At 41.1% G+C, this 17,527-nt stretch overlaps 1 protein-coding gene across 1 annotated transcript; it reads right to left on the bottom strand.

Annotated features, from left to right (window-relative positions):
- Positions 1-698: 698 nt before the first annotated feature.
- LOC136325127 (probable ATP-dependent RNA helicase DDX52) lies at positions 699-2,749 on the bottom strand. The gene is given in 3 exon segments (XM_066258975.1): positions 699-2,559; positions 2,562-2,668; positions 2,671-2,749. Coding segments are annotated over 3 exon segments (1,767 nt in total). The 3' UTR covers positions 699-978.
- Between the last annotated feature and the right edge of the window lie 14,778 nt (positions 2,750-17,527).

The raw sequence follows: 17,527 nt of genomic DNA, 5'->3' as shown, positions 1-17,527 counted from the left end.
ATCCAAATATAGTCACTCATAGTATTCGCCTATAATCCTTTTTGTCTCTCTACATTCAGCAGTAATGCCACTCTGAGTTCTGATTTTTGTAGGTCTAGCTAAAGTTCATCACTTTTGTTGATTTTTTTCAAAGAACCATCTTGGGGCTCATCAATTTTATTTATTGTTTTTCTGTTTTCCATTGTATTTATCTTAAGGCTAATCTTTATAATTTATTTCCTTTTGTTTACTTTGGGATACTTATTTCTTCTTCTAGCTGAGTTAAGGCATTAATTTTAGAAGCTTTCAGCTATTGTTTGTCCAAATAATCTGTCTGACCAACCCTTTCTCTCTCTTCTCCTTCTGGGATTCCCACAATGTGTATATGTTGTCCCACAGATCCTTGACTCTGTTTTTTTTTTTTTTTTTTTTTTTTTAGATGCAACATTTTAACAGGTAAAGTATTACCTACCTTACAAATGAATTTATAAGAATACTTAATACACCAAAGCATTTAAAGTCTTATAGAACTTAAATAACCAGCCACAGAAGAGGCATCTCTTTGTTTTGTGGCTTATACCACAAAAGGTCATCAAGAAATTAAGAAGTAGTAAGATAAAGAGCAGCAGGCTTATTCTTGGTAAATAGCCTGGGCTTCTTGTCCACTCAAAAAACAAACAAACCACAAGGCGGCAGGGAAGGGACTTTCAATCTGTCATTTTTACCATAAGTTTTTGATCTTCTTTAAGAATTACCTCAAGATTCAAACCACAGAAATGTCATTGAATGTTATTTTCATTGTGTAATCATTTAAAAGTCACCTACATTGAAATCTGACATGATACACTGAAAGTTTATGATCATTTTTCACCAGCCCCATGTTCTCGTAGTTGATTTCAAATGTTACAGGTGATTTTAAGGTGAAGTAGTCCATGAAAACAACAATCACATTGAGATCATTAAATTATCCTCTTGATCCAGTCTTTTAAAAAATATTTTTTAACTTTTGTCTTTAAGAGCTACTTTCTTCTTGTTGTTCTGACCAATGACCTTTTTCCGTTTATCCTTAGCGTTTTCTAAGAAGTATTTTGGAGTGGTACTAATGCTCTCCCTTTGCAATGGCTTCTTAATCATCTTCTTCTTTTGTTTGCTTAGTAGTTTTTGGAAACCTTTTATGTATTCTGGAACAGGACATCCAGCCTGCTGTATAACACTGGCAATGCTTCTTAATAATGGTTTATCATCTTCAGTGAAAAATGTAACAGCTTTTCCTTTATGCCCTGTTCTTCCAGTTCGACCTATCCTGTGGATATATTCAACTGAGCTCATTGGAAAGTCATAGTTGATCACCAAGTTCACACCTTTAAAATCAATACCTCTGGCTATCAAGGCTGTACAAATAAGGACCCAGATTTTTCCTGCTCTGAAGCTGTGGACTGTGTTATCTCTCTGTTCCTGCGTTCTGTTTGCATGAATAATGTCCACATTAATGCCTTCATATATGTGCTCATGAAAAAGCTCTTTAGCCCTTTCAATGGACTGAACAAAAACAAAAACAGGTGGATTAAAACCCTTTTTAGTAAGTTCTCTCATGGCTAGAAGTTTTCCAGTCTCAGATCCAACAAAGAGACGCTTTTGTTCTACAGTCTCTACTGCAGAATTCCTTGCTCCAATGGACACAGTAATGACACTGTCCAGGTTGAGTTTGCACCACTGCTCAACATCATATGCAAAAGTTGCACTGAACATTGCTCTTCTGACCTTGTGGGATGTGCAAGCCAGGAAAATGGAAGCCAGCTGGTCTCTGAACCTAGTTTTGCCATCTTCAAATAGTTTATCCGATTCATCTACTACCAGCCATTCAACACTTGTTAAGTCTATTCCTGGAGGATCTTGCTTTAATAAATAGATTAGTCAATTGGGAGTGGTCACAATATCAAATTTCTTAGATGACTTTGGTCCAAATGACTTTGGTCCAAATTTCTTGGCTGCAACAGCTGCTTTGTGTATCATGTGTATCCTGAATCCTGTTCTCTCAGATATTTTTACTAACTCCTGGTGAATCTGGCTGGCAAGTTCTCGTGTTGGTGATATAATCAGGGCTCTTAAGCCTTTTCTGGTGGGTTGTTTCAGTTGCATTAAAATGGGAATGCTAAAAGCCAATGTCTTTCCAGACCCAGTAGGAGCAGAAGCCAGAAGTTCTCGACCATGCAGCATAATTGGAATGGCTTGCATTTGGATAGGCGTAGGTATCTGGAAGCCTTCACCCAGAATGTTCTGAAGCAGACAAGAATTGATATTATATTCCTGTTCAAGTTGCTAAAACGTAACAATTGGGTTAGGAAGATCAGTTCCTTGGATGTGAATTTTGTATTTGTTCCGCAAAAAGTTTATCTTTTCTTTTCTGATATGCTTCAACTTTCCTGTAGTTAGTTTATTTTCTCTTTTAACTTTTTTATCTTCAATCTTTGCTTCCACAGATGATATCCACTGTATAGTAGAATCTTCTGAAATAATTTCTGAAGTCATGCTCCTCCTCTTTTTCTTGTTCTGCTCCCTCTTCCTTTCAGGTATGCTCTCTCCTTTTTCTCTTTATCTTGGAGCTTTTCATAAGTTCTTGATTCTCCACACTCACCTGCGATGGAATTCTGGTTTCCAAAAAAGTCCAGTCCCTGCAGCACCTCTGGAACCGGGCTGTGTCCGCCGAGAAGCATCTCACATCGAATTTGGCCCCAGCACCCAGCCAATGAAAGAGATTCTGTGCATCCATCTTTACCCAGAAAGCCCCTTGACTCTGTTTTTATTTCTCCGTTTTTCACCCTTCTGTTCTCCAGACATGTTCATTTAAATTGTCCTATCTTCAAGTTCACTGAGTCTTTCTGCTGCTTGCTCAAATCTGATTTTAAACCCTTCTACTGTATTTTAAATTTTAAATTATTGTACTTTTCAGCTCCAGAATTTTTTGTTCCTTTAATAATTTTTATCTCTTTACTGATAGTCTCATTTTATTTATGCATGATTTTTTTGTCTTTGTCTATGTCTTCCTTTAGATCAGGGGTCTCAAACTCGCGGCCCACAGGCCGCATGCAGCCCGCTGAACAATTTTGTGCGGCCCGCAGACTAATCCACGAAGTTCAAAATATTTTGGATAAAATTAAGTAAGCCTAGGGGCCTACTTGTATTTTTCATTTCTCTAGCATCCTAGCTAGATATTAGCTTAGTTAACAGCAGTTTTGATGCGAACTACAGTTTCTGGTCGTTTTGTGACACTGAGTAAACTGCATGTACGATTGTGCTTGTTGTACTGATTTTTGTTTTGTTTTCAACTGCAGTGAGAAAAGTGTTGCGTAACAGTTGCCTTCTGTAGACCTAGTGCGGCCCGCCGAATGGCTATGATCTTGCTCTGCAGCCCACATGCTGAGTTGAGTTTGAGACCCCTGCTTTAGATCCTTGAGCATCCTTTAAAGTCTTTGTCTAGTAAGTCCAATACCTTCATTTACATTTTGTATCAGTTTATTTTGTTCCTTTGTATGGTCCATACTTTCTTTATATGCCTTGTGATTTTGTTGTGTTGAATGTTGCATATTTGAATCTTGTATGGAATCTCTGAAAACCTCCAGGGTTTATGTACTTTCTAAAAATTGTTGTAGGATGTCTGTGCCTGGGATCAGCCTGAGGTGAAAGCTTAAAGTCTTCTCAGGTCTTTTTTGAGCCTGATGTCTTCTCCTGAGCATGTGTGGTGGCTTTCTAAGCCCTCCCATTTATATAATTGTTTTTGAATGTTCATCACCCCCCACAAAAACTCCACAACAAAACAAACAAACAGCTGCAGCTTCAGGTCCCTTAAATCTCCTGGAGGCTGCTTCAGTTGACAGAGGTAGTACAATGGCATCTGGACTCCTTATCCACCACCCAGTGATCCAAGCAGTACCCACAGTGAAAACACAGAACCCCAATATTTGAAAAGTCCTTATTGTCTATTTTGACTCTAGCAAGTTGTGCAAGAAATATGGATTTCTGTGCCCTCTCAAATGTCTGCCGTACACTGACTGTTGAAATAAACTGCAATTTATAAGCCAAGCTGTTTCAGGAAGCCAGAAGTATTCAGATAAACTGCAGAGTTCCAAAGTCATTATTTCAGGTTGTTTCTGCTAGTACATTTGTTCTCCAGGTGGAGGTGGAGTCCTGGCAGTTCTAAATCCACCATTTTCCCTGACTAAACCTCTTGTGGATTGTATTATAACAAAGAGAGTTAATTTGGCCCTGGGACAAGAGGAAGACAGTACTATTGTTTTTCCCTGGTAAACTTCAAGTGTTTTTGATCTTCTTTATTGATGCTGATTGAGAATAATCTGTTTTGCAAATTAAAAGGCACATGTGAAATGCCACAGGCTATATTCTAGTAAAGTTGACACTCAGTTCAGTTTACATTAAGTTTGCATTAATTTACTATTCACTCTACCTCTCTGATTTTAACAGCATGTTTTGATTTATTAATTGTCTAACCTGAGTTTGTCATTTTATTTTATTTTTTCAAGTTTTTCAAAGCATTTAACAATAGTGAGCTAATTCCACAATCTTTTAAATACCATGGCTTCACTACCATTCATGTGCCCTGGCTTTTTCATAACCCAGTGATCCACACTTCCCCTGTCGCTCATCCCAACCTGCCACAGGGAAAGCCTGAGTCCTTTTGATGTTACTGCAAAGCAGAGGTTAGTGTCACTCACTTGCCACAGCAATGGGTACCTTATTGCCAACTGATTTTGAAGATCCACTTAAATACAAGTTTTTTAAAGCCTGGATTCCATGCTCCTCCAAAGCAGAAACTGAGACAAAAAACTGTGTGCAGGTGGTTTACTTGTAAATGTGATCTCAGGTAGCAGTTATGTGAGCTAAGGAAGAGAATAAGAAGGGAAGGAAGGAAAACGAATACAAGAATGTGTTGTTCAATTGGCTGGCACTGGGTTATGGGAGCTCAGTTCTCTCAAAACCTTCTCGAGGTGATGTCACGGAAATGGCGCCATGAGCAGCGCGTCCGACAGATCTCCCCAAAATCACAACAAATTTATCAACTAGAAACAGAAAAATTTATCCTCGGAGCATTCCGGAGTTCCACACAAACTGAAAGCGAAAGGACTGTTATCACTTGAATCTGAGAAATGAGGGTGTAGAGGAAGCTACCGCAGGGACGTTCATTCAAGCTGCGGAGGGAGTGCGCCTGAGGTGAGTCAGCCCACACTCGGGAGCGGCGAGCAGCCGCTGGCGCGCGCCCGGTCCGGTTACAGAGGGAGTACCGCCCACACTCGGGAGCCGCGGAGGGAGTGCGCCTGCGGTGAGTCGGCCCACACTCGGGAGCGGCGAGCAGCCGCCGGCGCGCGCCCAGTCCGGTTGCAGAGCGAGTACCGCCCACACTCGGGAACGGCGAGCAGCCGCCGGCGCGCGCCCAGTCTGGTTGCAGAGCGAGTACCGCCCACACTCGGGAGCGGCGAGCAGCCGCCGGCGCACGCCCGGTCCGGTTGCAGAGCGAGCACCGCTAACGTTCCCAGTGGCCCGCGCACTGCGAGTGAGAGTCCCCAGCCACCGGTGCCCGGAGCACCCCATTCGCGCGCGTGCCTGGGGCATCCCAAGCGCCCAGAGCGCCCTACTGGCCCGCACACCCAGGGTGCCCCATTATCCTGCGCCCGGTGCGCCCCAGCCGCCAGCGGCGGGGCGAGCGGGAGAGGCGCCAGGGCGGTCTTCCCTACTTGGGAGATTCTCTCCGTGGGCGGGGCACCTCACCCAGCCATTCAAGCTAACAATCAAGCATTGGGGGAGGGACGCGCAGGCAGCCTGAAATACCTTCGGGAGCACAGCTGTAGACACAATCACTGAAATTAGCTTAACCCATGAAATCTGCGCACCCATGGGTTCTAATTGATAAGATCTCTCTCAGTTCAGCGATCCAAGACAAGAGGCGTGATATTTTTTAGTGCCTCTCGCTAAAGGGGCGGGGGCAACTTCTGATTGATAGAGCCTCCATATTCAGGGATAAACGCTAACAAGAGGGACTTGGCAGATAATAAGATCTATACTACACTAGTCGCAAGCAGAGACTAGTGCCTCTTATTCCCAGCCAAAACAGGCTACAAAGTATGGAAAGCCTGGGTTGAGTGGTCCAACTGAATGCTAGGCGCTGAACAGTCACCTTGACAACAATTGACGCCCACCCCCGCCTGATTACACTGGAGGCTCTGACTGCCAGAGCCTTTCCCAAAGCCTTGCACTGAGTGGGGATAGAGTGGGGATTTCCTAGCTCTTTGAGCCTCTTACTCCCCAGGCAGAAGCAGTTGCAGCCTTATAGCTGAATCACCAGGCTGCTAATTCAGGAAGGGGGGACTAGGAGAGAGACTCCAGGAAAGCAAACTCTCTCATCGTTGGACCCTGCAAACGTCTACAAGCCTTGACTACCAGCAAGACTAAAGCCAATTATATGACATTGCCATAGAATCCCATCAACTGCAAATCCCTACCTAAGTGTGACACAGGGGCAGAGCCTGGGGTACAGAGTCACCGACCAGGAAGAGGGAGAGAAAAGAAAAAGGAAGAAGTTAACCTCTCAAAATCAAGAAAAATCCACAGACTTTACAACTTGTTCCATTAATTTTTTTATTGTTGTTGTTTGTTTCTTCTATCTTATTGCCTTTATTATTATTATTTCTATTTCCTCCACCTCGGTCCTTCTATTCTCTGCCCATCTTATGCTTCCTTTTTCTTGAACTACACTACCCATGAGTGTTACATTTTACTTCTCTTCTTCATCCTCACCCTCCTTTAAGGTTATACTCCAAAACACTTAACTCTCACTCTCTCCTCTTTTGTTTTTTTTTTGTTTTGCTTTATTTTGTTTTTTTCTCTTCCTTTTTTTCCTTCCTTCATTTTTCTCTTTTTCTTATTTTTTCCTTTCTATTCGTTTTTTCTTTTCTCATTTTACTTTTCCTCCCATTTAATCCTCAATCACGAACAAATTAGTTAATTTAGGACTCAAGGGTTTTTTTTTGGTTTTATTTTTCTTTTTTGCTTTTGTTTTTGTTTGTTTGTTTGTTTGTTTTTGTGGCATTTTGGGTACTTTTTACGTTGCTTTTTAACTCACTAGCATTCCTCCCAACCCAAGGTCTCCATTGTATTTAGTCTTCGCTCCACTTAATACAACAGATTTTTACTTATTATTTTTATTTTTTTCTTCTTTATTATTCTTTTTTTTCTCCTTTTTTCTGGTTCCCTCTTATCCCTCCAATTATATCTCTTAGCCAACCATCACTTACAAGTAAATCATCTTATGCTTGTCTAAGATTTTCTTCCTTTTTTTTTGTATTTAGTAGGTCCCTACTCCCTTTTTTTGCCCCTTGAACTCTTCACCCCAAATCAGGCCCTCCATTATACGCAGTTTTTGTTCCATTTAGCATAATATAATTCACAGGTCATCACGATATTTCCCTGAGGAGGGGAGAAGAGGAAAAGAGAAGAAAGAAAAAAGGGGGAAATAATAAATTATTACTGTTTTTTTTGTGGGGTGTTTTACCTTTTTTTTTTTACTTTTTACTCTTTATTAATTCTAATTAGTGCTATCAACAAGACCACCCTCAGATGCCAATAAGAAAGAGGAAATCGAATATTATGGATACAAAAGAAAGAGAGGTAACACAAATAGATGTGGAAAAATCTATGGAGAAAAGACTTAACATATTGGAAGCCTTGGAGCTAAATGACAGAGAATTTAAAATAGAAATCTTAAAAATACTCAGAGATATACAAGAAAACACAGAAAGGCAATTTAGGGAGATCAGAAAACAACTCAGTGAACACAAAGAATATATTACCAAGGAAATTGAAACTATAAAACAAATCAAACAGAAATGAAAAACTCAATTCACGAGCTGAAAAACGAGGTAACAAGCTTAGCTAACAGAACAGCCCAGATTGAAGATAGGATTAGTGAAATAGAAGACAAACAACTTGAGGCACAACAGAGAGAAGAAGAAAGAGACTCAAAAATAATAAAAAACGAGAAAGCCCTACAGGAATTGTCTGACTCCATCAGAAAGAATAACATAAGAATAATAGGTATATCAGAGGGAGAAGAGAAAGAAAATGGAATGGAGAATATACTCAAACAAATAATAGACGAGAACTTCCCAAGCCTGTGGAAAGAACTAAAGCCTCAAATTCAAGAAGCAAACAGAACACCGAGTTTTCTTAACCCCAACAAACCCACTCCAAGGCACATCATAATAAAGATGACACAAACCAATGACAAAGAAAAAATTCTCAAGGCAGCCAGGGAAAAGAAGAGTACAACATATAAAGGAAGGCCTATTAGATTATCATCAGATTTCTCAGCAGAAACTCTACAAGCTAGAAGAGAGTGGACCCCAATATTTAAAGCCCTGAAAGAGAGGAACTTTCAGCCAAGAATACTATACCCATCAAAGCTATACTTCAAGTATGAAGGAGATATAAAAACATTCACAAATACAGAAAAGATGAGAGAATTTATCAGCAGAAAGCCCCCACTCCAGGAAATACTAAAGGGGGTTTTCCAACCAGATTCAAAGAACAAAAGAAAACAACACCACAAGTAACAGCTCCACCAAGAACACAATAAAACAAACTTAAACTGTGACAACAAAAGAAAAAAGAAGGGGGAGAGGATGGAGATTAACAGTAGCAAAGGACGATGAAGTGCAGAAATACTCATAAGATAGGGTACTACAATGAATATGATAGGTACCCTTTTCATTACTTAATGGTAACCACCCTTGAAAAAACCACCACAAAAACTCTTGACTTAAAAAAGGTAGCAACAGAGGAAAGAAGTATGGAACACAAACAAACAAAAACAAATGATAGAAAAAAAAAGAGAAGAATCAAACAAGATACAAAACTAACAGAAAGCAATTTATAAAATGGCAGTAGGGAACCCACAAGTGTCAATAATTACACTAAATGTAAATGGATTAAACTTACCAATAAAAAGACACAGAGTAGCAGAATGGATTAAAAAAGAAAATCCAACTATATGCTGCCTACAAGAAACACATCTAAGCAACAAGGATAAAAACAAATTCAAAGTGAAAGGCTGGAAAACAATACTCCAAGCAAACAACACCCAAAAAAAAGCAGGTGTAGCAATACTCATATCTAATAATGCTGACTACAAGACAGAAAAAGTACTCAGAGACAAAAATGGTCATTTCATAATGATTAAGGGGAAGTTGAATCAAGAAGACATAACAATCCTTAATATATATGCACCAAACCAAGGAGCACCAAAATATATAAGACAGCTACTTATTGACCTTAAAACAAAAACTAACAAAAATACAATCATACTTGGAGACCTCAATACACCGCTGACGGCTCTAGATCGGTCATCCAAACAGAGAATCAATAAAGATATAGTGGCCTTAAACGAAATACTAGAACACCTGGATATGATAGACATCTACAGGACACTTCATCCCAAAGCGACAGAGTATACATTTTTCTCTAGTGTACATGGAACATTCTCAAGAATTGACCATATGTTGGGCCACAAAGACAATATCAGCAAATTTAGAAAAATTGAAATTGTACCAAGCATATTTTCTGATCATAAAGCCTTGAAACTAGAATTCAACTGCAAAAAAGAGGGGGAAAAACCCACAAAAATGTGGAAACTAAACAACATACTTCTAAAAAATGAATGGGTCAAAGAAGAAATAAGCGCAGAGATCAAAAGATATATACAGACAAATGAAAATGAAAATACGACATATCAGAATCTCTGGGATGCAGCAAAAGCAGTAATAAGAGGAAAGTTCATATCACTTCAGGCCTATATGAACAAACAAGAGAGAGCCGAAGTAAACCACTTAACTTCACACCTTAAGGAACTAGAAAAAGAAGAACAAAGACAACCCAAAACCAGCCGAAGAAAGGAGATAATAAAAATCAGAGCAGAAATAAATGAAATAGAGAACAGAAAAACTATAGAAAAAATCAATAAAACAAGGAGCTGGTTCTTTGAAAAGATCAACAAAATTGACAAACCCTTGGCAAGACTCACCAAGGAAAAAAAGGCACAGGACTCAAATAAATAAAATCCAAAATGAAAGAGGAGAGATCACCACAGACATCATAGATATACAAAGAATTATTGTAGAATACTATGAAAAATTATATGCCACCAAATACAACAATCTAGAAGAAATGGATAAATTCCTAGAACAATACAACCTTCCTAGACTGAGTCATGAAGAAGCAGAAAGCCTAAACAGACCAATCAGCAGGGAGGAAATAGAAAAAACTATTAAAAACCTCCCCAAAAATAAAAGTCCAGGCCCAGACGGTTATACTAGTGAATTCTATCAAACATTCAAAGAAGACTTGGTTCCTATTCTACTCAAAGTCTTCCAAAAAATTGAAGAAGAAGCAATACTTCAAACACATTTTATGAGGCCAACATAACCCTCATACCAAAACCTGGCAAGGATGGCACAAAGAAAGAAAACTACAGACCAATATCTCTAATGAATACAGATGCTAAAATACTAAACAAAATACTGGCAAACCGAATACAACAACATATTAAAAAAATAATACATCATGATCAAGTGGGATTCATCCCAGAATCTCAAGGATGGTTCAACATACGCAAAACGGTTAACGTAATACACCATATCAACAAAACAAAGAACAAAAACCACATGATCTTATCAATAGATGCAGAAAAGGCTTTTGATAAAATACAACACAATTTTATGTTTAAGACTCTCAACAAAATGGGTATAGAAGGAAAATATCTCAACATGATAAAGGCCATATATGATAAACCATCAGCCAACATCATATTAAACGGCATAAAACTGAGGACTTTCTACCTTAAATCAGGAACAAGACAGGGTTGTCCACTCTCTCCACTCTTATTTAACGTGGTGCTAGAAGTTCTGGCCAGAGCAATCAGACAAGACAAAGAAATAAAAGGCATCCATATCGGAAAAGAAGAAGTAAAGGTATCACTTTTTGCTGATGATATGATCCTATACATCGAAAACCCGAAGGACTCCACAAAAAGATTATTAGAAACAATAAACCAATACAGTAAGGTCGCAGGATACAAAATTAACATACAAAAGTCCATAGCCTTTCTATATGCCAACAATGAAATATTAGAAAACGAACTCAAAAAAATAATCCCCTTCACGATTGCAACAAAAAAAATAAAATACCTAGGAATAAACATAACAAAGAATGTAAAGGACCTTATATAATGAAAATTACAAAGCATTGTTAAGGGAAATCGAAAAAGATACAATGAGATGGAAAAATATTCCTTGTTCTTGGATAGGAAGAATAAATATAATTAAAATGGCCATATTACCGAAAGCAATATACAAATTTAATGCAATTTCCATCAAAATTCCTATGAGATTTTTTAATGAAATGGAACAAAAAATCATCAGATTTATATGGAACTATAAAAAACCCCGAATAGCCAAAACAATCCTAAGGAAAAAGAATGAAGCTGGGGGCATTACAATACCTGACTTTAAACTATATTATAGGGCCACGATAATCAAAACAGCATGGTATTGGCAGAAAAATAGACACTCAGACCAATGGAACAGAATAGAAAGCCCAGAAATAAAACCACATATATATGGTCAAATAATCTTTGATAAAGGGGCCAACAACACACAATGGAGAAAAGAAAGCCTCTTCAACAAATGGTGTTGGGAAAACTGGAAAGCCACATGCAAAAGAATGAAACTCGACTACAGCCTGTCCCCGTGTACTAAAATTAATTCAAAATGGATCAAAGACCTAAATATAAGACCTGAAACAATAAAGTACATAGAAGAAGACATAGGTACTAAAATCATGGACCTGGGTTTTAAAGAACATTTTATGAACTTGACTCCAATGGCAAGAGAAGTGAAGGCAAAGATAAATGAATGGGACTACATCAGAATAAAAAGTTTTTGCTCAGCAAGAGAAACTGATATCAAAATAAACAGACAGCCAACTAAATGGGAAATGATATTTTCAAACAACAGCTCAGATAAGGGCCTAATATCCAAAATTTACAAAGAACTCATAAAACTCAACAACAAACAAACAAACAATCCAATAAAAAAATGGGAAGAGGACATGAACAGACACTTCTCCCAGGAAGAGATACAAATGGCCAACAGATATATGAAAAGATGCTCAGCTTCATTAGTTATTAGAGAAATGCAAATCAAAACTACAATGAGATACCACCTCACCCCTGTTAGATTAGCTATTATCAACAAGACGGGTAATAGCAAATGTTGGAGAGGCTGTGGAGAAAAAGGAACCCTCATTCACTGTTGGTGGGACTGTAAAGTAGTACAACCATTATGGAGGAAAGTATGGTGGTTCCTCAAAAAACTGCAAATAGAACTACCTTATGACCCAGCAATCCCTCTACTGGGTATATACCCCAAAACCTCAGAAACATTGATACGTAAAGACACATGTAGCCCCATGTTCATTGCAGCACTGTTCACAGTGGCCAAGACATGGAAACAACCAAAAAGCCCTTCAATAGAAGACTGGATAAAGAAGATGTGGCACATATACACTATGGAATACTACTCAGCCATAAGAAATGATGACATCAGATCATTTACAGCAAAATGGTGGGATCTTGATAACATTATACGGAGTGAAATAAGTAAATCAGAAAAAAACAAGAACTACATGATTCCATACATTGGTGGAACAAAAAAACGAGACTAAGAGACATGGACAAGAGTGTGGTGGTTACCAGGGGTGGGGGGATGGAGGACATGGGAGGGAGGGAGGGAGAGAGTTAGGGGGAGGGGGAGGGGCACAGAGAACTAGATAGAGGGTGGCGGAGGACAATCTGACTTTGGGCGAGGGGTATGCAACATAATTTAATGACAAAATAACCTAGACATGTTTTCTTTGAATATATGTACCCTGATTTATTAATGTCATCCCATTACCATTAATAAAAATTTATTTAAAAAAAAAAAAAAAAAACCTTCTCGAAAGCCTTATAAAACACAGCTCCAAACTGTTCTACTTTGGAAACCACAAGGAGAAGCATCTACCTATTGGCTTCTTTAATTCATTAGTCAAGGGTAACCATATGGGCCTTAGCTCACCCTCATACCAAAGTTGTGAATTCCTGAATTCAGAGTCAATCCAAAGGGTATTCTTTACTGAAAGGTCAGAGCTCTACAGCAGGAAAGAACATGTACTTGACAAGAGCCCTGGAAAAGCAAAACACCACAGCCCATGTGGAACTTGCCCCTGTAACAGAGGCTGGAAGAAGGGGGCAAAGGGGATTTTGAGGGTGCACGAGAAGAATACAGTATTACCTGGTATAGTAAGAGCTTTTGATTAAATCAGACAACTCTGTTAGTTGCCTACTTTTACCTATGTATAGCATTGTTTCCATCAATGAGGTAACTCAACTGAAAAAGCAATTATTGCACATTAATCAAGCTGATTTTGGGGTCTATTAAACCAATATCGATTTTTAAATCCATTAGTTCTGTTCAGTATGCTTTCAGCAGACATGATTAGTAACTAGTAAAATACAAATTCCTTTTGTAGTTTGTAATTTAAGTGGGAAAACACACTGTAAGGTATTTTTCCCCTCCAAGTGAAGAAGGAAGGGTATAGCCACCAAGTATGGATAAGCAAAAGCTTTATTTAGTACAGCGCATCTTACCCTACGAGGTTCTCTGGTCTGTGAAAGGGGACCAGAGAAGTCACATGGAGGAAACCGCGTGGGGGAAATTTAAAGGGTCGTTAGGGCCGTCGAGCTAATATGACATGATGAAATTTCATTGGCTGACAGACGGTAGCTCTTTTCCAAAGGACTCCTGGGAAGTTTCTTTTGGTGCGCATGAGTGTGGGCAGTTCTAGCCAAAGTTCCCAGGTATGGTTCCTCACGTGACCTTCCCCCATTGCCCACCAACCTTACATTCTGACCTTTTATGTTAGATAGGGGCGCTGCTATTCATCTGACTACTTCCTGCTGGTTAGGGGCACCGTGGGGAGGGGAAGTCAGAAGGTGGTGGCTTTGAGGGGAGTCACAGGGACATCTATTTGACCATAAAGTGAGTGGTGTCTGAGGGAATGTGTGACAGTAATGTGTAAAGATTAGGGACTACTGGATGGAGGGGAACTACTGCCTCATTGATTAGGCGTAAGTCTTGTATGAGGCGATAAGCCCCTGAACGTTTTCCAACAGGAAGGATGAGGGTATTGCAGGGAGATTCCGTGGGAATGAGTAAGCCTTGGTTTAAGAGGAGGGTAATTATTGGTTTAAGGCCCTGATGGTGACTTGTTGAAATAGGGAATTGGGGTCTGGATGGGAATTGGGAGGAATTCTTCAAATGATGTGTACAGGTGGGTGGTGGGTCACTACCACAGGGGTAGAAGTGTCCCAGACTTGAGGGTTGACAATATCTGGTTGAATAGGGGGTGCAATCGGGTTAGGGTGATCTGTAGTAGTGGGAGAGCCTTCAGTCAGGAGTGGTAAGTGTAGGTGGGAAGATGCTGTTGGGGGTGTTGTCAGTTGGATAGTGGCTCCTTGACTTTGTAGAATGTCCTGACCCAGAAGGCACGATGGCATAACTAAGAAGGAGTGTGAAAAGGGGATTCCGTCTAAGCTACATGTCAGGGGTGGCATGCGAAGAGGAAATGAAGGGGTCCCATCCACTCCCATAACCGAGACCTGTGAGGGAACTAGAGGTCCAGAGTGTGATGGAAAAACAGAGAAGGTAGCCCCTGTGTCCACAAGAAATGGGATGGACTTACCTGCTACTTGCAGCATTACCCAAGATTTGGCAGTAGTGATGGGGGTCTTTGAGTCCAGGTCACGTCAGTCATATGTGAAGCCTAGTAGTTCGAGCAGTGGGCCCACCTGGCTGTCTTGGCCTCCCATTTGGGTGGTTTGTCCTCCACATAGAGGTGCTGAGGAAAAGCCTGTTGCCCAAAAGGGGCAATTGCTCTGCCAGTGACCAGGCTGCTTGCAGTTAGGGCAAGGCTTAGTGGGCAGCCATGGGCAGGGGCACTGTCGGGGGACCAGTGATGGGATTCCTCTTTGTGGCCTGGACTTGGGTTGCGCACCTCATATGCCTTGCCCCTGTTGCTCTGCCAGCCTCAGGGCTGCCACAAGAGTCTGGGTTTGGAGAGTTACCTTCTGCTGCATGCAGGCCTGGCAAGCAGCCTTGGCCTTTTTCTACTAGCTGTGACCTTTAAAAACTTTAAATGCCATGTTCACAGGTCTCAGATAGGGGTCTGGGGGTTGAGAATAAGAGGAGGGGGCTCCTGGGGAGCCTGGCACCCAGATCCAGCCAGAAACGCTGGAGCCAGAGGCAGGACAGGGCCAGGCCTTCCTGCAAGAAGATCAGGGTTGGGCCATGGAGTCAGGAGCTCCATAAACTGGCGTGAGGGCCAATGGCCCACAGAGAATGGCCTGACAGAGGAGGGTCTTAAGAACACAGTGGATAAGGGAGAGGCCCCCGGCCGGCAGGAGAGGAGAAAGAGGGACTGGTATTTTCAGGTGAATGAGAAACAGGATTTGCAAAGGGAAGGCAGGGGATTCCTGGAGGGAAAAGACTCTAGTGGAAGATGTCTGCAGAGGGACCAGAGAGGGGTCCTGAGGGAGCGGCACCCCCTGGCGGTTGGACAGGAGGGGGAGAGAGTTCCTCAAAGGGGTAGGTGAAGAAGGAAAAATCAGGAGTGGAGGTTTCTCTGGCCAAAAAGGGCCTGTGCCATGTAGCAGAAGGCACAGAGATTAGGACGAGAGCACAAATACTAGAAGCCCTGAATGTAAGGGATCTCTAAACAGTTTCCAGTTCTTTTGGTGATAGTTAAATTGGTGAGGGTATTAAAATCGAAAGTCCCTTCAGGAGGCCACCTGGTTCGGTTATCCAGTGGGTTCTGTGGCCTGGCCACATCGGAGAAGAATAGTTTCTTCTATTTTAGGGAGGGAGAAATTTTGGATAAGGCACTTCAGGAGTGTTTTTGAGTCAGGTTTAGATTCTTAAGCCCCCACAGCCGCCATCAGTCCTCGGAGTGATCAGAGATGAGAATTGGCGTCCTGCAACTCAAGCTCTGGCCACCGGATGGTTAGGTAAAGTGGATGTGCTCAGGATGTCTCCATGGGCACACACGTACTCGGAATGGAAAAGAGGTCCTTGACGCAGCTGCGATTTCAGACAGGGAGTCTTGGTGGAAAAAAAACTGAGGGGAGGAAGGGGACTTACTGCACCATGTGCCGAAGTGGGTGGAAAGCCAGAGATCCTGGTTTTTCCTTGGTAGGGAAGGGGAGAGGAGCGGCCCCAGTGGGCTTCAAGCTCCTCCTGGGTTTTGGCACCAAATATAAGGTATTTTTCCCCCACCAAGGAAGAAGGAAGGGCATAGCCACCAAGTATGGATAAGCAAAAGCTTTATTTAGTACAGCACATCCCACCCGACGAGGTTCTCTGGTCCATGAAAGGGGGCCAGAGAAGTTGCATGGAGGAAACCACGTGGGAGAAATTTAAAGGATTGTTAGGGCCATCGAGCTAATATGGCATGGTGAAATTTCATTGGCTGACCGATGGTTGCTCTTTTCCAAAGGACTGCTGGGAAGTTTCTTTTGGCGTGCATGGGTGTGGGCAGTTCTAGCCAAAGTTCCCGGGTATGGTTCCTCATGTGACCATTCCCCATTGCCCACTGACCTTACATACACCTAAAAAATGACTTTATTTGTAAATGAGACAGCTCTCACTGGCAGCCCACAAGCTCGCCAGTTTCATCTTTGGCTACTGCTGCCCAGATATGTTCTGTGCTCTGGACAGAGCGGCCACTTCACCACGTATGCCCGTCCAAGGCTCATTCCTTTCCCGAGGTGAAACAATCTGACTTTACCACACAGCTGACTGAGTTTGAGCAGGGCGTGGTCTCTCCAAACTTCATTTTTCTCATTTGCAGAATGGGCAAATAATGTATACTTAACTCATAAGGTTTTTTTGTGAGGAATAGTAAGTGTAAAATGGTTTCATGTAGTGCCTGGAACATAGTAGGTATTCACTGTTACTTTGGGGTCAAGCTGGGATAATAAGGTTAATTAGGCAACTTTGAATCGTTTTCCATCACTTGCTTTACACCATGCCTTTCAGCATTTTGGTGACTCAGTGAGAGCATCACAGTTATTACTACAATTATTTACGGGGGCTTGAAAGTTGAATGACTTAACCAAGGCCTTACATTAACTAACTGGCAGGGCCATAACCTAGGTCTTCTGACCTGAAAGCCCATGTTCTTTCTGATGTTTCACACCAATCTCTACCCCACTGGAACCTTTCCCACCATACTATGTTCTCTGCTCAAAAGAGAAATTATGGTTCTTAACCTTCCATTTAGTGCCTGATCCAATAATGGCTTCCATTCTTGTGTTTCCATGTATGTATCCTGATTCCTCAACTAAATAAGTTCCTTGAGTATTTGAGTATAGGGATTGTGGTGGTTTGTT

This window comes from Saccopteryx bilineata, chromosome 2, assembly GCF_036850765.1.
Source record: "Saccopteryx bilineata isolate mSacBil1 chromosome 2, mSacBil1_pri_phased_curated, whole genome shotgun sequence".
NCBI lineage: Eukaryota > Metazoa > Chordata > Mammalia > Chiroptera > Emballonuridae > Saccopteryx > Saccopteryx bilineata.
Note: the sequence above shows the minus strand (reverse complement) of the source record. Positions and strands in the feature narration are given on the sequence as shown.